The 21376-nt window shown below is 40.8% G+C and overlaps 1 protein-coding gene across 1 annotated transcript in view; it reads left to right on the forward strand.

Annotated features, from left to right (window-relative positions):
- The window catches only part of ccdc57 (coiled-coil domain containing 57), a 180332-nt gene that overhangs the window by 33770 nt on the left and 125186 nt on the right, over positions 1-21376 (forward strand). The window contains exon 4 of the mRNA XM_078225529.1: positions 13197-13298. Coding sequence (XP_078081655.1) covers positions 13197-13298 — 102 coding nt within the window. The remainder of the gene's footprint in view (positions 1-13196; positions 13299-21376) is intronic.

Raw genomic sequence — 21376 nt, forward strand, 5'->3', positions numbered from 1 at the left:
CATTCTGCTACAACCATGCCCTTATTTTTACATATTGAAGCATATGTAGAAAGTTTATCACACAAAAGGCCTTTAGGCCCATCAAATCTGTGCCAGCCAAAAAAGAGCTATCCAGCCTAATGCTACTTTCCACTGTTATCCATAGGTTACAGCACTGCCAAGTGCATGCCCAAATATTTTTTAAAATGCAGCAAGCATCTCTGCCTCTAACACCCTTTCAGGCAGTGAGGTGCAGACTCCTATCAGTCTCTGGGTGGAATAATTTCTTCTCAATTCCTCTTTCATTCTTCTGCCAATTGCTTTAACGTATATCATTTGGTTATTGCCTTTTCTGCTCAGGGACATACGTCCGCCTTATTCACTCTTACTGGACCTATATGTCTTCTGCCTGTCAGGCTACCTTCAGAGATCTTTGGACATGCACTCCAATGTCCCTCTGTTCCTCTACATCTCTTCATATTCTATAATTTACTGTGTATTCCATTGCCTTGATTGCCCCTATGCATTGAATTCCATTGGCCGCTTTACTGCCTGACTGCCCATTGATATTCTCCTGCAGTCTACAGCACTTTTCCTTGCTGTCAATCACATGGTGAATTTTTGTATAATTTGCCAACTTTTTCCATACTTCCTGCATTAAATCATCGACATATCCCACAGAGAGCAAGGGACCTGGTTTTGAGTCCTGAATGGCCTAGTTTCAAGCCCTGTAGACCCTCACTAGATACAGCCTGCCAGTCACACAAACACGGGTCGACCATTACTCTGCCTCCTGCCATTGAGCTAATTTTGGATCCAACTTGCCACCTTCCCTTGTCTCATACTTTTCTGACTAGTTTGCCATTTTGGACCTTGTCAAAAGCCTTGCTAAATTCATCCAACACACTACCATTTTCAACCATGTTATCTCCTCAAAGAAAATTCAGTCAAGTTAGTCAGATATGATCTTCCAATAATAAATCCATGCTTACTACCCTTGATTAATCCGTGTCTTTCTAAATGATGAGTTATATTTTCCTCAGACATTTTACCAATAATTTGCCCTCCATTGAGGTTGGATTGACTGGCTTGTAATTACTCAGCCTATTGCTTTCTCCTTTATTTTAAACAATGGTGTAATATTATCAATCCTCCTGTCCTTCAGCACCTCGCCTGTGAGGATTGGAAAATGATGGTCATGTGCAATATCTGCTGGAACTGATGGGCTATGTATCATGCACTCATCAATATGGGTGTATTGTATGCAAATTAGATAAATGTACAATCTAATGTAAATGTTGCCATTTACACATTTAGCAACATTGGTCACCAAAGTACCCGATTGCCTCCATGATCTAACATTGCTGTTTGCTGCAGAAGGAACATTTAACTTTTAAATGACATGAGGTTCCAGCATTTTTTGTTTAAAAAGTTTAATCTTTATGATCCGCTTTTAAAGGCAACATAAGAGACTGTGAGCCAAGCCATTGTGTGGCAAATCTTTGACGCCTGTCACAGTCATTCCTGAGGGGAAGTATTGACAGCCCATTAAAATCACTTAACTGTTCTTGACTCTGGAAATTCAACTCGAGTCTGACACACATGAATATTGATGGTGTGGCTGAGTGGATGATCTGGGCTTGTGTGCATGTGCTAAAGTGAAAAAGTAAAATTCCATCTTAAATTTAAATTTTCTCTTCTTCCCACTCCATTTTCCCTAACGTGTTCCTCCTTGCTTGGCAATGATTCCATAAATACCAGTTGCCTCCCTGCCTTTCCCCAGTTTTTATTATTATCTGTATTTTTTTCCCTTTACTTCCTGTCCTACAGGTACTTAGACCACGGTGAGGTGAAATTCCATAGGTGATCCCTAGTCAATCACCTAGGTGGCCATTTTAATATGTAATTCTTAAATGTGGTGATCATTATGCAATGCAGGAGTAGCAGAGCTAAATCTAATCATAGCTCTTAGAATCCTACAGTGCAGAAGGAGGCCATTCAGACCATCAAGTCTGCACCGACCACAATCCCACCCAAATCCAATCCCCATAACCCATGCACTTACCCTAGTTAGTCACCCTGACAGTAAGGGGCAATTTAGCTTAGCCAATCCACCTAACCTGCATATCTATAGACTGTGGGAGCAAACCGGAGCACCCGGGGAGAACATGCAAACTCCACACAGACAGTGACCCAAGCCGGGAATTGAACCCGGGTCCCTGGCACTGAGAGGCAGCAGTGCTAACCACTGTTCCACCATGCCACTACTGTTCTGTCCTTTTTACTTCAAGATGTTTGACCAATTTAAAATCGATTTAAAGCAAGCATGAACAAAAAGAAAATCATCAAATTTCACCCCTCCACTATGTTAACTCTAATTAACATAATGTTGCATAATGTCAGATTTTTTGTCACCGTCATTTTATTGGATTATTTCAAATATTTATCACCTGTTTCTTTAAATAAGATAAAGAGTAATCACAATGACAGAATGCAGACATAAAATCTGACATTTGACCATAGAGTCAAAGCTTTTACTTCCATTATGAATATGGAGCTTCCAAGAAAATTCTGCTGACGGTTTGCTTTTCATTGGACAATGAGTCTGTCATCCTCTGGTGGCTGAGTTAAGTGAATCACTCACTACATTAACTCCTTATACCAAATAGTGCGTGTTTCTTATGGCATCAGAATTGCACTTTATTGTTTGGACTTGTTTTTTGACTGTACACAAAGTTAGAGTTAGTTACATAGAATTCCTTCCATGGCCAGTTTTAAAGCTACAAAGACCAAAAGAGTCCAGTTTCAAATGTTAATCTGTGCAAAATTAGGGTTTACAACTAGCTTCAACGCACAAAGGGCTCATTGAACTTTTAAAGTGTTCCGGGCTTATCGGGCTGATCCATTCGCTGATCTACGGATTCTAATGGATTCTGCTGTCATTTTAACAGATGAGAGTCCAGCAAGGGGACCAGTTGTTCACTGTCTAGGTTGCTGTCATCTTGTATGTGATATTAAACCAAAATTTGATTTGCAGATCCAGTTGCAAAAGTTACAAGTGAAGTCACTGTTGAGAGAGATGGGTGAAGCCATTGGCTTTGCAGCTTGTTCTGTCGTGATCTGACTGTTCTCAAATGTTGAGATTGCCCTGACAGATTTCCCTGTTTGGGATCAGTATAGAGAGGTTTTTACCCCCCGTGTTGTGGGGTCCAACTTGGAGGCTTTGAAATTGGCTTTCTGAGTTTGAGACGTTCTGTGCGGGTTTGTGTTCAGCTGGCTGTAGAATACCGCTATTGGTATGCGGGAGTCTGCCAGGCGAACCACACGGCCAACCCAGCGAAGCCGAAATAAGCAAAATACTGCAGATGCTGGAATCTGAAACAAACAGAGAATGCTGGAAAAGCTCAGCAGGTCTAACAGCACCTGCAGAGTGAGATTTTGAGCCATGTCCACTGCACGCGCAAACGGTGATTCAGATACAAAATCCTGCGAGAGTCAGGAAACTAGATTCTCGTGGACGAGATCTTGTTTCCCGATTTTTTTTTTCCCTGCCTATTGCTGGTGATGTAAAGAAGTTCCTGCTCACAAAGGACATGAACCTAATTTACATATATTTTAATACATTTCAATATTATTAACAAGCCTCCCTGCCACATGAAGCACCACCTTACTGAATATTCATACCTCTCTGACGAGAGGTCATGTCAGCAAGGTTTACAACAGCTTTTTAAGAACAGGATTCAGATGTCTGGGAAGAGGGAGGGGCTAATGACTGTGATGGGGGCTTGCTGATGAAGTGGGTGGGGGAAACTTGTCTGTGAACAAGGGAGAGGCTGATACCTGTGAACTGGGAGGCCTTGGCTGTGAAGTGGGTGGATAATGGCTGTGAACAGAGGTGCCTGCGATACAGCTGGTGGGGGTTGGGGGGGGGGGGGGGGGGGGGGGAAGAGGGTCTCCAATACCTCTGTGGTGTGGGGGGAGGGGTTCTCATTACATGCAAGGGGGGAGGGGGTTTCCTATTGCTTGTGGCAGGGGGGGAGGAAGGCGGGGTGGCAGCCTTGCCAATTCTATCAGGCCCCATGCCGCCAGATTTTCTTTCATGCCCTTGGTGTCAGACAATCTGGTTTGAAAACTTGGCTGTGCATCTGGCAGAGAGCCTGACACTCTGACAAATTATAGTGAAATTTCTGATGGAGAGCCAAACTCTTCTCTCTCCCTACAGATGCTTCCAGACCTGCTGAGTTTTTATAGCATTCTCTGTTTGTTCCAGCATAGCTGAGCTCTAATGAGCACGCTTTCAGTGCCAGGTGTGTAGCACCTTGCAAGAACTTTTGTTTTTGGGATTCTGTCCTGCCATTTGATGTTACAGATAGGTCTTATCAGCGAAGGTGGAATGCACCTAGTTGCTTGATGTGACACTAGTAGGTTGTCCGTGTCCCACAGCCATAATGAAGTGATATAAGAACCATTGCTTGGGAGACTTTGATCTTTGTTTTGAGACTAACTCCATTCTCTCTCTAAGCCTGTAAGCGAGCCTGATGAATGCTGAACATGATTTTGTTGGGTAATTTCATCATCCAACATGGCATTGTTCCATGATAGTGGAGCTACTGAACTTGAAGAATATATTGATGATTGTGACTGTGGGGTCTTGCAGTTCATAAACAGGGGCAGACTGATGTAAAATCTGTCTTTTTTAGACTTGCTGTAAGGATGAAACACTCTGATGCTTGAGCAAAGTGTCAACAATCTGCTGGACGCTCTCTGGAGTCTTCTATTAGAACACAATAGCCAACAACCAAGAGTTCACATATTAGCTCTTCTATGATCTCCGTATGAACCTTGAGCCTTTGCAACAGAAGAGCTTGCAGTCGGTCCTGTACTGAATATGTACTTCTATGTTGAGTGTATCAGAATGTTAGGGTGCCAGAGCATGAAGCCAGAATAGACTCCAACGATATTTCTATTTTGGCATAAATGCGAGGAAAGGATAATTATATAATTTAAATAGAGAGCCTGTGATTACTAAATCATTTGAAAAAGGATCCATCAACCAAACAAATTTGAGAACTACTGATCAGGTTTTGCCATTTCTGTGTCTTCTGAAGAAGTAACACAAGCAAACACCAATGACGGCCTCTGTGGATCTGCTTTCTCATCAAATTCATCTGATTATCTTAAACAGCAGAGTAAACACACACACACGCAAGATCAGGTCTTTATTGACCATATTTCACCACACTTATGATTCTCATGTAAGCAATGGTATATGATGATTCACTCATACTTTTATACCATTTTTACCTTTAATCATTGCATTCCATGTGTTCTGTGAACAAATCATAGTAAAACAGGATACATAAAAGTGACAAACACGGACCTAGCAAAAATGCCATTAGGACTTTTTGATGTCTTCCAATCATTTATTATCATGGATAAATTGCATTTTATTCCTATAGACACAATTGACCAAGCTGACATATTCTAGATGCTTATAGATTTGACTGAGCGACTTTTAACACATTCCATCGCCTCCATACATAGAACATAGAACAGTACAGCACAAAACAGGCCCTTCGGAGTTTAAGAGCCGTGGGGTTATGCTGCAACTGTACAGGACCTTGGTGAGACCACATTTGGAATATTGTGTGCAGTTCTGATCACCTCACTATAAGAAGGATGTGGAAGCGGTGGAAAGAGTGCAGAGGAGATTTACCAGGATGCTGCCTGGTTTGGAGGGTAGGTCTTATGAGGAAAGGTTGAGGGAGCTAGGGCTGTTCTCTCTGGAGCGGAGGAGGCTGAGGGGAGACTTAATAGGGGTTTATAAAATGATGAAGGGGATAGATAGAGTGAACGTTCAAAGACTATTTCCTCGGGTGGATGGAGCTACCGATGTTGTGCCGAGCTTTATCTGAAACCAAGATCAAGCTATCCCACTCCCTATCATCCTGGTGTGCTCCATGTGCCTACCCAATAACCGCTTAAATATTCCTAAAGTGTCTGACTCCACTATCACTGCAGGCAGTCCATTCCACACCCCAACCACTCACTGTATAAAGAACCTACCTCTGATATCCTTCCTATATCTCCCACCACGAACCCTATAGTTATGCCCCCTTGTAATAGCTCCATCCACCCGAGGAAATAGTCTTTGAACGTTCACTCTATCTATCCCCTTCATCATTTTATAAACCTCTATTAAGTCTCCCCTCAGCCTCCTCCGCTCCAGAGAGAACAGCCCTAGCTCCCTCAACCTTTCCTCATAAGACCTACCCTCCAAACCAGGCAGCATCCTGGTAAATCTCCTCTGCACTCCTTCCAGCGCTTCCACATCCTTCTTATAGTGAGGTGACCAGAACTACACACAATATTCCAAATGTGGTCTCACCAAGGTCCTGTACAGTTGCAGCATAACCCCACAGCTCTTAAACTCCAACCCCGTTAATAAAAGCTAACACACTATAGGCCTTCTTCACAGCTCTATCCACTTGAGTGGCAACCTTTAGAGATCTGTGGATATGGACCCCAAGATCTCTCTGTTCCTCCACAGTCTTCAGAACCCTACCTTTGACCCTGTAATCCACATTTAAATTTGTCCTACCAAAATGAATCACCTCACATTTATCAGGGTTAAACTCCATTTGCCATTTTTCAGCCCAGCTTTGCATCCTATCTATGTCTCTTTGCAGCCTACAACAGCCCTCCACCTCATCCACTACTCCACCAATCTTGGTGTCATCAGCAAATTTACTGATCCACCCTTCAGCCCCCTCCTCTAAGTCATTAATAAAAATCACAAAGAGCAGAGGACCAAGCACTGATCCCTGTGGCACTCCGCTAGCAACCTGCCTCCAATCCGAAAATTTTCCATCCACCAGGATGGCACAATGGTTAGCACTGCTGCCCCACAACGCCAGGGACTTGCGTTCGATTCCCAGCTTGGGTCACTGTATGGAGACTGCACGTTCTACCCGTGTCTGAGTGGGTTTCCTCCGGGTGCTCCGGTTTCCTCCCATAGTACAAAAGAGGTGCTGGTTAGGACATGCTAAATTCTCCCTCAGTGTACCCGAACAGGCGCCGGAGTGTGGCGGCTAGGTGATTTTCAGTCACATGAGCAGCCTGGGAATGGAGGGATGCAAACGATTGGTCTAGTTGGACCAAGGAGCGGCACAGGCTTGGAGGGCCGAAGGGCCTGTTTCCTGTGCTGTACTGTTCTTTGTTCTTTGTTCACCACCACCCTCTGTCTTCGATCAGACAGCCAGTTACCTATCCAATCGGCCAACTTTCCCTCTATCCCACACCTCCTCACTTTCATCATAAGCCGACCATGGGGGACCTTATCAAACACCTTACTAAAATCCATGTATATGACATCAACTGCCCTACCTTCATCAACACACTTAGTTACCTCCTCAAAAAATTCAATCAAATTTGTGAGGCACGACTTGCCCTTCACGAATCCGTGCTGACTATCCCAGATTAATCCGCATCTTTCTAAATGGTCGTAAACCTGTCAACATTCAGTTGTTAACTCCTTTGCATAATACATAGCTTTCAGTTCGATGCTCGGCAGAAAGTCATTTTTTGTGTGCTAATCCCACAGGCTGCTAAGGACATTAAAGTACACAAGTAGTGTGGACTCACCTGTTCTCATACTCTCTACTTTATAGTGAAAACTTGAAACATACATTCAAATTTATCGAGGAAGTCTTAACACACTAGTGCTGAAGCTTCATTATAATTCTTGGCAAGTTTAACCATGTTTAAAGCAAGACAAAGGTGAAAATATAATTAATCAACCTGCTGAAATGAGAATTAGAGCCTGAGGAAAACTAACACCAGGTTAATGGTCTTGCTATGAATTTTGTGCAACATCTCAGAGTTAATGAGAAAATGCCACATGAAAATTGCAGTTTATCGAAACAACAGCAGTGTCCAGAGCTAAATGAAAACAAAAAATTGCAGTAGCGACAGACAATGGTGCCCCTTTCACATGTAGCAAAAATATACAAGCAGCTCGGCATCTACAAGAAAGGAAATGTTGAGTGAACTGGGATACAATACGTGAACTTTTAAATTAATTTTCTCAGAACATTTGTGACTGAGATAAGAGGCTAAAAGACATGTATTTAAATGAACTTGATTTTTTAAAATTGAAATTTTGTCCACTTGATCCAGATATGATTCTAATGGATTTATATTCCAAATTCAAGAACAAAATTTAGATATTTTAATTTGTAAATTTTCTTGCTCATTATTTTTATAGTTATGCTCTGTGCAGTAACATCTTTGCACATTCTTATTTTGTGCTGTTTTTTCCAAACATTTGGCTCATCTACGCAATTAATTAAGTTTTTAAAGTTTATTTATTAGTGTTACAAGTAGGCTTACATTAACACGGCAATGAAGTTACTGTGAAAATCCTCTAGTCACCACACTCCAGCGCCTGTTCGGGTACACTGAGGGAGAATTTAGCATGGCCAATGCACCTAACAAGCACTTCTTTAAGACTGTGGGAGGAAACCGGAGCACCTGGAGGAAACCCATGCTGACATGGGGAGAATGTGCAAACTCCATGCAGACAGTCATGTAAGGCCAGAATTGAACTGGGGTCCCTGGTGCTGTGAGGCAGCAGTTCTAACCACCGTGTCACCGTGCAAGTGCCTAGTCCTTTTTTGATTTTCATCTGTCTTTCGACAGCGCAAACTTCTAAGTTAATGGATCAATTAGTGCCTCATTTAAGTAAGTGTTATATGTGAGCCTTCATGGTGAGTGTTGACAGGCTGTTCTATCACAGGGCATCATAGTCAAATCTGATCTGTCCTAATCCAATGTCCAGACACAACGCCTTTTAAGGAGGGATTTGTGAATAACAGTCAGGAGAACAAAGCCTGACAGATTTTCTTCTTTCTTAATGCAAAGGCACAGGAGCCTGTGGTACGTCTTTACCAACACCCAGCTGATATTGGATAATTTACCATCAACAAACTGGAACTTTTCTCATCTGCATAGTTATTAACTGGCCAAAATACTGAGCTACCCTAGGAGACTTGGTCTACTGAAATTTTAATTCAAACACACCATTTCTTCTTTGACAACAGTCACCTTTTTTACAGAGCTATTCAAGTTGTACAGTATGACGTAATTGCACATAGGAAATAGGTAATGAATAAACAAATGATTTGTAATAAAATCAATTGCTATTCTTTGAGAACTCAAAAGCCTGAGCCATTACAACACAAAAAGACCAATCGGCCCATTAAGTTCATGACAGCTCTTTATAGAGCAATCCAGTCAGTCACATTTTCCCCACTTTATCCATTAGCAATCATTAATTACAGCACTGAGTGGAAAATGAACTTGGGGGAGTGTAGTAGGACCTATATGGCTTGCTGGGTCACACTGCTGTCTGAAGTGTCTGTATGTCAGGGTGTATTAATATTTGAAATTTAGCATTGGTGCACAGCAGTTTCATTTTTGCACCAATGTTAAATGTATGCACTGTATATTGGGTGCTATGACATGCAGTAACCCTGAAATGAAGCAGAGTCGTGCTCCCTCCTCCAGATAGTCTCTCATTGATTTGCTAGACTATAGACTTCTATCCATACGCAGTGTAACTGCTGCGTCAATGGGTCATTGTTTTGCCTTGTACAAAGGCTGCAGTTGTAGTATAAATGCAGCCTCAGATAAGCCTAATTATTTCTTTATAAAGTTATCAATTAACACTCCACTCAAATATTTGAGTAATTTCCCTGAAGTCTAAAGTGTATCTTGTTGGAGGTTGTCACTGCTTCCCATTCACACTGCTTCCTTAGTGGATTTGCTCTGGGAATTAATGCAGTATCTGCTGAATTCACATATTTGTAGCCATTGAAAGCCCTGCTAATCAGGTGAGGTGCGTTACAAGGAAAGAGTGCCAAGCTCGCACATTATGTCCCTTGTTAGAAAGCACAGAACAAAATGCACGTAACTATTTCAGTGTCAGACTAGTTGTACGACCACTAAACCATCTTTTCCTATACTCAAGTTATCAATGTTTAAATTGTCAACTTTGATTCCTTTGACTGAAGTAATGATATTTTATACAGTAGATGGAGACTGTGGTGTGATTCAGGTATGGTTAGCCAAGGTTGCAAGATTAGCTTGGGGGACCAGTATTTGGAGTTCACAGTGGTTGCAGTATTAATGCAAACAATGTGAAGCCAAGTTTAATAAGTTTCTAGGAAGACCTGTCAAGTTTATTAATTGAAATTCAGAAAGTGATGATGTAACTTGGAGATATTTATCCTGCAGAACCCTAAATGAGTGCCAACCTTAAATAAATACAAATGTTGTGTACAGTACACCCTGAATGTCCTTGGGTAAGAGAGTCAATTAGTCAAGGTTCCCACTTGTGATCATTATATATGGTCCCCTTCTGAAAGAGCATTCTGAGCTTGGCAATGATGTACCACATGGTTCAATAGTTTTCTGAAATTCACTGCAAAGGTTCTGGTTGGGGCTGATCATGTAGTGAGAATGTCTGACACTCGTTCACCAAAGCGAATCTTCTGTGGAGAGCAGGGTGTATTCTCATTGTGATCAAAGGAAACACTACAAGGAGTTTTGATATTGACTCAGTTCTGGGAGAACCTTGCCAAGAGTTGCAGCTGCTGGCACAATCAAAAAAGCATGGTCTCCTTCGAAAACAAATGCATGTCAGAGGCTAAGAGAATACACAACAAAAGGGAATCCCAAGCCTGCAACTTGTGCGAAACTCAGTTGTCTGTGGTATCCTGTCCTTCATGCAGCAGATCTTTCTGGGTGCAGAACAGCCTGAAGCATTGTCTACAAACACACCTATAAAACACACCACATGATGAACATGGTTATCTTTACCTCAAAGCACAAATAGGAGTTTGTGTAATTATCAGTGTGAAGGGGAAGCCAAAAACCCATAAAACTCTGTCTCAAAAAGAAATCAACCTCTTGTGCAAATCAGAAAGGAATGCAATTGGTTGAGAGAGAGTCATTCTTGTGTCAAGGCTTGTTCGACTCTGTTTTCACTGCATTTAATAAATATAAAGCACACTCTTATGTCCTAAAATTTTATTTCTAAAAACACATTGGCCAGAATGTTACAGCTATTCATGCCAGTGGGAATTTCCCATTGCGTTGCAGTGAATGGAGATTTGGCTGAGCGCCAAATTCTCCAACTTTGCTGCAGAAGGAGCATAGCATGAACAGCTGGTAAGATCACACCTACCTAATTTCCCTCTCCTATGTTATGCAAAACTGAGTCATTGCAGCTACATTGTCTCAGTTCCATTATGAGATGGGTATGTACCAACTGAATGACTTGCCAGAACAGTAATGAAACACTGTACATGTACAGCAACTCATTTCAAGTAAATTGTGTATCTTTGTCATTGGATCTTTAGCTTTCGTCATTGTTGGGAATGGCAAAAGCACTTGCTGGCCAGTATAAGCACAACCAAATCTCAACCCAGAGACTGGGATAGCAGATTTGATTCAAGTAAGGTCAGTGGGAAACACTTTGGTTTTTCCACTCGTTGTACACTACTATTGAAAGTATCTGGTGGAGCTCTTCATAAAGATATTGGGAGTTGACAGCATTTGCGTAGGGTTATTTAGGATACCGAGTTTATACTGAATTATCTGATTTCCAGCCAGGTTGATAGTAAGCTGCTACAATTATCCCCAGTGACTCTGGGAGAAGAGGAAAAATCTTGTTCTAGATAATTTTTGACTGAAAATTTAGGATGAAGTGAAAGTCAGATGAGGTTTGGTGTAAGATATATCCACAATCAAATAGCCTGTTTTTCAAATTCAAAGTTTATAAGACAACTTTTTAGAATTGTATGTTTAACTAAAGGTAAAATGGAGGAATAGAGAGGCTTTCTGTGACCTGTTCTGAATTTCTGAGGATTTAGAACGAGGCTTGGAAGATTTGCCTTGCTTGACCTAAAAGGAAAACCTGTAGGAAAAACCTCGCTGAGAAAACCATTCTATGATTAAAAGTTAGCACACTGGGAAAAGAATGGAAGTTACCCCATGGGAGCTAAAAATCACTTTGGACTGATTCTGAAGGAATTGAATGTCGTGTAGAGATTGTGTAAAGTATAACAGTGAAATAAGATTTTCAGTTGTGCTAAAAGCAAACAAAAGTTTTGTTCTGCAGTCAAAAGTATACAAGTTGCCTACTGAATTAGTACTTAGTTTGTTTATGACATTAGAAGTCTTAAAACATGAATTAGAAGTATTAAAACATGAAATCCTGTTGTGTTATCCTTTCAGCTATTTCCTGGAAGTTGGAAATTCTTTTTTTTAAAAAGTTAATAGACTCTATGGAGATCAATACACCTGCACTTTAGGTTCATACATGAAGAATAGTCATTCGTGTGAAATTCCAGTTGGCACCTACTATTTCTGAGAAGAGTCAGTGATTTCAGAATGAGAGTGAAGAAAAATGAAATATTGACCACAACCGAGCAAAATTGTTGGAGGAAAGTAGGAATGACTTAAACTCAATTAATTTGTTGGAGAGCAAGCGTCCACAGCAATGTGACAATCTGCTTTCTTTAGTGATGTCAATTGAGAGATAAATATTGGCCAAGAAGCCAGGCATAGTTCCTCTGTTCTTCCTCCGAATAGTTCCATGGGATTCTTTACATCCAAGCAGGCAAATTGAGCCTGGTTTTTAATGTCTTATCTGAAAGACGGCACCTCCCACAGTGCAGTATTGCCTCAGTACTACACCAAAGTGCCAGCCTTGATTTTTGTACTCCAGCCCTGTTTCGAAGGAGAGCACGGGCGTTATCCCCAGTGTCCTGGTCAATATTTATCTGTTAAACAACATAACAAGAAAAAAATAATCTGGTGATGATCATATTTGCTGTCTGTGGGAGTTTGCTGTGTGCAATTTGGCTGCCGTGTTTCCTACAGTACAACAATGTACAGTGCACTTCAAAAGTACTTAACTGTAAAGTGCTTTAAGATGTCTGCTGATCGTCAAAAGTGCTATATAAATGCAAATCTTTCTTATTGCTTCTGACCAAGAAATGGGAACATGTGTTTAAAATCCCCAGAGGACAGTCAATAAAATGTAAAGACTAAAATAAGAATTGTTTTGCATTCTTAACTTTAAAGTGTTTTTAATTAATTAAAGCTAATATGACATTTCAGGGTCAATTTGTAAATTTGCTTTCTTTCAGGAAATGCTGGCAGAGTTTGATGCTGAGATGAGGCATCGAGAACATGAGTTTACACTCCGTGCAGATGAAATGAGTAATGCAGTACTTACCAGCGAACTGAAGGTTTGTGGGGAATTTTCATTGCTACTTCCTGTCACTAACCCAATACTTGTAAGTGTCTGAGTGAGATAGATTATGTACTCATTGCAAGGGCTAAACTGCTGTGAATCTAGACAGGAAAGGCTTATTAATAATCTATTCATTACAATACATGTCTGACCAGCCATAAAAACATACTTCAGGCAATGTCCACTGAGGCCTAAATGTACACAAGTAAGTTTCTAATCATTGTGCACGTCTCCAGAAAGACTTCAATCAAAATGTTCGACTCGCTCTCCAGTTTCCTTTCGGTAAACTTGTTTCAACAGGAAAAAATATACTTCTGTTAACAATGCTGGGACTAACAGCTGTTTCAAACAAGAATGATATGTAGTCAACTTCAGCTAAAGTATTAATGATGCAGTTTGGCTTTCAAAAATACTTTTCCATTGAGAAACAACATGCTTAATGCTTGCAGCTTTCATTTACTTTGTTATTCTGCAAATTGGAGATTGACACATTAAGGGAAAATGGCTTTAAACTAACAGAGCAAGAAGAGGGTTCAAGTGAAGGAATATTTAGAAACCCAAAGATAAATGTTGTGGCATTAGTAAAATACATTGACGTTGAATAAAGATAAGCTGGGTGGGGCAGGAAGTAACACAAAGTTTAGTGGTCACAGTGCATCTCAGTGTAAAATCCATGTAGGGACTAGTAATAAAAAAAAATTGAAGTCACTTTGTCTGAATGCACAGAACATCTGTATAAGATGGATGAACGAGTGACATATTTAGCGATAAATAGTTTCGATCTAGCAGCTATTACAGAGATATGATTACAAGGTGACTAAAGTTGAGCAGTAAATATTCCAGGGTATTCAACATTTTGAAAACATTAGTAGAATAGAAAAGGAGGAGTAACTCTGATAATAAAGGATTCCATAAGGATATCAGTGAGAAAGGATCTTGGCTCAGAAAATCAGGAAATAGTATCGGTATGGGTGAACATTAGAAATAGCTATAGTCAGAAAATGCTGAAGGAAATAGTTAATACGCGCACTAACAGTAGCTTATAATATTGGACAGAGCATTAAGCAAGGAATTATTGGAGCTTGTAGCAAAGGTAATGTAATAGTTATAGGGGACTTAAATCTTCATATAGGTTAGGCCAAAGATATTGGCAAAGATTATCCGGAATATGAGTTTATTGAATGCTCTTGTGACAGTTTTCTGGAGCAATATATTATGAAACCAAGTAGGGATAAAGCTATTTTGGGTCTAATGTTGTGCAATGAGGCAGAGTTAATTAGTAATGTCATAATAGAAGATCCACTAGGAAATAGTGATCATAATACAATTTAATTCCACAATAAACTTGAGAAGGACATGGCAAGAATCTTAAGTTAAGCAAATCCAATTACGTAGTAATGAGGGGAGAGCTGGCTAAGGTTGATTGAGTAAGTACAGTAATTCACTCTTTTTAGTTACCTGTTTTTAAGTCATTCCATTTACACTTTGCAGCTATAATGGGGCCAGTATGAGCATTTCATTTTGGAATTTCAATTTTAATGTTGTGTCATGCTGGGGGTGGCATAAAGTCAAATGACCCAATTGCCATACTTTGGAACAGCCTCTCCCATTTGCAGAGCCTGCCCTCAGGGAGAGGGAAAAGGCAAAGAACTATAGGCCAGTTAGTTTAATATATATTATTGACAAGACTCTAAAGTCAATAATCAAAGAGGAAATAGCTAGTCATTTAGGAAAGCTGAATATAATCAAAACTATTCAACATGGTTTTACGAAAGGTATATCACGTTTGACAAATTTGTTCAAATTCTTTGAGGATGCAACAGGGAGAGTAGATAGAGGGGAATATGTAGATGTAGTGTGTTTAGATTTCCAAAAGGTAGTTGACAACATGTCACAAAAGAGGCTGGTGTGGAAAGTAAAAGCCAATGGAATTGGAAGAAGTGTGTTAGCATGAATTGAAAACTGGCTGCTGCATAGAAAACAGTTGAAATAAATGGGTCCTTTTCAGAGTGAAAAGATGTAAATAGTGGAGTACCACAGAGATCAATTCTTGGCCCGCAATTGTTCACTATTTACATTAATGACCTGGAGGAAGGAACAGAGTTCCAAATTTACCAATGATATGAAGATAGGTGGAAGGGCATGTTGTGATGAGGATATTGTGATTCTGCAATGAGGTATAGATAAATTGTGTGACTGGGCAAAAACCTGCCAAATGGAGTTTAATGTGGGGAAGTGCGAGGTTATGCACTTTGGTAGAAGGAATCAAAAGGCAGATTATTGTCTAAATGGAGAGAGACTGCAGGTGAGTGAAGTACAGAGGGATCAAGGTGTTCTAGTGCATGAATTGCACAAAGCTAGTAGGCAGGTCCAACAAGTAGTTAAGAAGTCAAATGGCATTTTGGCCTTCATTTCAAAGGGGTGGAGTTTAAAAATAGGGAGGTTTTGTTGAAATTGTACATGGTGTTGGTGAGGCCTCACCTGGAATACTGCGAAGAGGTTTGGGCCCATAACCTAAAAAAGGATATGGTAACATTGGAGGTAGTGCAAAGGCGATTCAGAAGGCTAATTCCTGAGATGAGAGAGTTTTTCTATCAAGAGAGACTAAATAGTCTGGATCTATATTCCTTGGAGTTTAAAAGAGTAAGAGGTGACCTTATTCAAACATATAAGATCCTCGGGGAGCTTGGAGGGGGAGGCCAGCACGGTAGCAAAGTGATTAGCAATGCTGTCTCACAGCTCCAGGGACTTGGCTTCAATTCTGGCCTTGGGTGACTATCTGTTTACACATTCTCCCCGTGTCTCTGTGGGTTTCCTCCGGGTGCTCTGGTTTCTTCCTACAGTCCAAAGATGTGCCAGTTAGGTGGATTGAACATGCTAAATTGCTCTTTAGTGTCCCAAGATGTGTAGGTTAGATATAATTAGAAAGCTGAGATGGATAGAAAGCTGGTTAGCAGATAGGAAGCAAAGAATTGGCATAAATGGGTCTTTTTCCGATTGGCAGTCAGTGACTAGTGGGGTAACACAGTGATTTGTGCTAGGACCCCAACTGTTCACATTATATATTAATAATTTGGAAGAGGGAACTGAATGTATTATCTCCAAATTTGCAGATGATACAAAGTTTGAGTGGGAGGGTGAGCTGTGAGGAGAATGCAGAGATGCTTCAGCATGATTTGGATAGGGTATGTGTGTGTATTTGCATGACATGCAGTGTAATGTGGATAAATGTGAGGTTATCTACTTTGGTAGCAATAATAGGAAGACAGATTATTATTTGAATGGGTGTAAATTGAGAGAAGTGGATACTCAGTGAGACTTTGGTGTCCTCATGCATCAGTAAGTGTGCAGGTACAGTAGGCGGTAAAAAAGGCAAATGGTATGTTGACCTTCATAGCGAGAGGATTTGAGTATAGGAACAGAGATGTTTTTCTGCAATTGTATAGGGTGTTGGTGAGGCCACACCTGGAGTATTGTGTACAGTTTTGGTGTCCTTATCTGAGGAAGGATGCCAAAGAGGGAGTACAGCAAAGGTTAACAGGCTGATTCTTGGGATGGCAGGTCTGTCATATGAGGAGAGACTAAGTCAGTTAGGATTATATTCACTGGAGTTTAGAAGAGTGAGAGGGAATCTCAAAGAAATTTTTAAAATTCTAACAAGGTTAGACAGGGTAGATTCAGAAAGAAGGATCCCAATGATGGTGGGAGTCCAGAGCTAGGGGTCATAGTATGAGGATAAGGGATCTTTTAAAACTGGGATGAGGAAACATTTCTTCACCCAGAGAGTGGTGAATGTATGGAATTCACTACCACAGAATGTAGTTGAGGCCAAAACATTGGGTGGGAATTTCTGCTTGCATTCACGTCAAAACCTCAGGCAGAATTTTCCGGTTAACAGACCTTTCCATGGTCCGCCCTCGCCTGCTACGATTCCTGTGGCATACGGAACGGGAAAATTCACCCTGTTGCGTGATTTCAAGAAGAAATTAGATATAGTTCTTGGGGCTAAATGGATCAAGGGATATGGGGGAGAATGGGGGACCAGGATATCGAATTTGATGATCAGCTCTAATCATAATGAATGGCAGAGCAGGCTTGAAGGGCCGAATGGCCTACTCCTACTCCTACTTCTATTTTCTATGTTTCTATGGTAAATGTGTGGGATTAAAGGATAGGGTTGGGGGGTGGACCTGGGTAAAATACTCTGTCAGAAAGTTGGTGCAGAATTGATGGGCCGAATGGCCTCTTCTGCACTGTAGGGATTCTACAGTTCTATGACAGTAGTTGGTGAGCTGCTTTCACTAGTGTGATAGTCTCATATAAGGGGACATAGCTACAAGATAAAGGTCCAGCCATTTAAAACTGAGGTGCGTAGACATCTCTTCTCACAGAGGATGGTGACTCTCTGGAATATTGTACCCCAAAGGGTAGTGGAGTTGGATCATTAGAAGTATTCAAAGTGGAAGTGAATAAATATTTGATAGATCGAGGAATAGAGGGCTATGGGGAAATGGCACAGGAAAGGAGTTGAGGCCGGCAAAGATCAGCCACGATCATATTGAATGGTGGGGCAATGAAGGGCCTGGTGGCTACTCCTGCTTCTATTTCTTGTGTGTTCTCTTGTAGCAATTTAGAAGTGTGCAGTATTTCAGATTGTAGGGTGTCAAATTTTTTAATATTTTTATGACGGGAAAGATCCTACAGAACCTAACCACAGCTTTTGCATTGGTTGTAATAGTAAAATCTGATTCGCTTAATGTTTCATTTTAAAGTTGGACTTTTCAGAAACGCAATTACAACATTAAGTGAGGAGTTAATGTAGACTGAAAGTTATGGTCGTAAATAAAGAGTAGGAAACATTTAAAGAAACAGTTTAACATGTTCAACGAAAGTACATGCCATTGAGAACAAAAACTCAGTAAGAAATGTCCATCCGTGGATTAGTAGGGAGGATATGGATATTATATGATTAAATGAAAAGGCTTACAATGTTGCAAAGAATAGCAGCAAGTCTGAGGATTGGAAGTGTTTCAAAAACCAACAAAGGCCGTTAAAAGGTTGATTTAAAAGGGGGAAAAAGTGAGAGTAATCTAGCCATGAATATAGAAGCAGGTTGTAACAGCACCTGAAATAAACATTAGTCCCATAGAAGCAGAGACAGGAGAAATTATTGTGGGGGAATGAGGAAATGGCAAATATTTGGGGTCTGTCTTCATGGCAGAACACACAAGTTACTCATCAGAAATAGTGGGTAAATTAAGGCTAATAGGAATGAGGAAATGAAGCTCATTCATATCAGCATAGAAAAGTATTGCAGAAACTTTAAGAACTAAAATCTGACAATTTGATTTGATGGCTTACCTCCTCAAGTTCAAAAAGAGATAGTTGCAGAGATAGTGGATGCACTGACTGAGATTTTCTGAAGTTCCCTAGATTTTGGAACGGTCCCAGCAGATGGAAGTTAGCAAATTAAAACTTATTCCAGAAAGGAGGGTGGAAGGAAATGGAGAATTAGAGGCTAGTTAGCATGGCATAAGACATTGGAAAAGTTCTGGTGTCCATTATTAAGGAAGTCTTAACAATGCACTTAGAAAAGCATAGTGAGATTACAACAAGTCAACATTGTTTTATGAAAAAGAAATCCTGTTTGACAAATTTGTTCGAATTTTTTGAGGATGTAACTTGCAGGGTACATAATTGGGAGCAAGTAGATGTAGTATACTTGGATTTCCAAAAGGCATTCAATAAGATGCCACATGAAAAATACACAAGATTAGAGTTTATGGAATTGAGGGATGGATAGAGGACTGGTTAACAGACTGGGGGCAGAGAGTAGGGATTGATGAGGCATTTCCAAGTTGGCAGGCTGTGACTATTAGATCAGTGCTAGGGCCTCAGAAATAATGGCCGAGATTTTCTGAACATTCCCATTGGTGGGATCTTCCGATCACATCGATGCTGACCCTCGCCACGGGTTCCCTGACAGCTGAGGGTGCAAACAACAGGAAAACCCATTGACAGCGGCGGGACTGGAAGATTCCCACCACCAGCCAATGGTGAACTGCCACCGCTACCACAAAACATGCCACAGGGTTGGGAGGGGTGGAAAATCCGTCCACTTTGTGCAATTTTGGTCTCCATATTTAAGGAAGGAAGAAATCTTTGGAATTCTCCACCCCAGAAAGTTGTGGATGTCCCATCGAGTATATTTAAGCTTAAGAGAGATGGATATTTGGTGTTTCGGGAATAGGAATATATAGGGAGAAGACGGAAAAGTAGAGTTGAAGCTAATGTTGAATGGCATAGTTACACAGTGGTTAGCACTGCTGCCTCACAGAGCCAGGAACCTGGGTAAAATGCTCTTTCAAAAGTCAGTGAAGACCCAATGAGCTGAATGGCCTCCTTCTGCACTATAGGGATTCTATTGTTCTATGGCAGAGCAAGCGCGACTTGTGTTGTCGTCTCCTGCTCCTATTTCTTGTGTTTTTTAAGTGCTGTACAACATGTATGCTGCATCTTACCTGCCATGAGCTGAAGTAAAATGCTTGGTATAAGCAAATATTTGTTAAGCTGTTCTATAAATGTAGTTTTAGATTTACTAAATTAACAATGAATGATTGAAGGTAGCCTTGGCATTGTGAATGATCTGAATATCTGATGTTCTGGCATCATCTCTCTCTCCCTCTTTCTCTCTCTCTCTCTCTTCTCTCGTTCCCCCCCGCCCCCCCCCCCCCCCCCCCCCCCGCCCCCCCAAATCTCTATTGGATTTGAAAGCCAGGGAAGTGGTAATGTTAATTTTTTTTGTAGTTTTGGACTTAGAGTCATAGAATCCCTACTGTGCAGAAGGAGGCCATTTGGCCCATCAAGTCTGCATTGACAACAATCCCACCCAGACCGTATCCCCACGTATTGACCCTGCTAATCCCCCGACACTAAGGGGTAATTTAGCATAGCCAGTCAACCTAACCAGCATATCTTTGGACTGTGGGAGGAAACCGGAGCACCCAGAGGAAACCCACGCACACACGGGGAGAACGAGCAACCTCCACACAGACAGTGACCCGAGGTGGGAACCCTGGTGCTGTGAGGCAGCAGTAGTAACCACTGTGCCACCATGCACCTGTTTTAGTCGTATTCTAATTTGGTAATAGTCATGGTATAACCATGATAACATTTTTAAAAATATTTTTAAAATGTCAATCAGATGCCAGTATTGGAGTGAACCTAACAGTTAATTCCTACTGTGTCCCCCTTCTGCATTTGTTAACCATTTTTCCACAGAAAGATTGAATAAAAATCAAGTTATTTTAAATGTTGCCTTGTAAATTCGGCAAATAACAGAGAAAAAATCTGAAGCGCTGAATAGTTGATATAGTACCGAGCTAGCTTTGACATTGTCTTCCCCTTGACTGCAGATATTGAGCTATTCGGTGGCTTGTTTCAGTAAGTGGTAAATGCCTTGCATCCATTTTGTCGGCATCTTTTTGATCTTTAGCTGGATGTGAACAGCCGAAAATAAAGTAAAACACAGACATCAACACGTACAGTCTGGCTTTGGTGAAACAGACAGCCAGGCATCAAAGCACTGTAAGAATGATGGATTAAAAGGGAAATAGAAAAACAAGAGAGTCCACTACAGTAGGGGAGAGTTTCACAGTCAGTTTTTGATGTAATTACACAGAGACAGCATTGCATTGATGGACAAGTAAATTCAGTTATAACTGTCATTCTGTATGTTCACTTAGATGGAAAATAAAACAGCTGGATGATCTATATCTTATCCCATTAAGTGTTCGCTCAATGCACCCACAGAAAGACTGAAAAATATGCCAATGGAAAAGACGAGTATCTGATCTGAATCACGTTCCCGTTATAACATAAGTAGGAAATTTGTGTAAACAGATTTAGGCAGCATGAGTCAATTTCCATCAAAGTAAGATGTTATCCCGACTTGTGAGACTTCTGACCAAAGAGTATCTACGGCAGATTGACGTTTGCATCATTGTCTTAAACCAGAGTATGTGGATTCCTTTGGAACTATTTTCAGTGGTCTGAGAGTACATTTTAATTTTT

This window comes from Mustelus asterias, chromosome 12 (assembly GCF_964213995.1).
Source record: "Mustelus asterias chromosome 12, sMusAst1.hap1.1, whole genome shotgun sequence".
NCBI classification, from domain to species: Eukaryota; Metazoa; Chordata; class Chondrichthyes; order Carcharhiniformes; family Triakidae; genus Mustelus; species Mustelus asterias.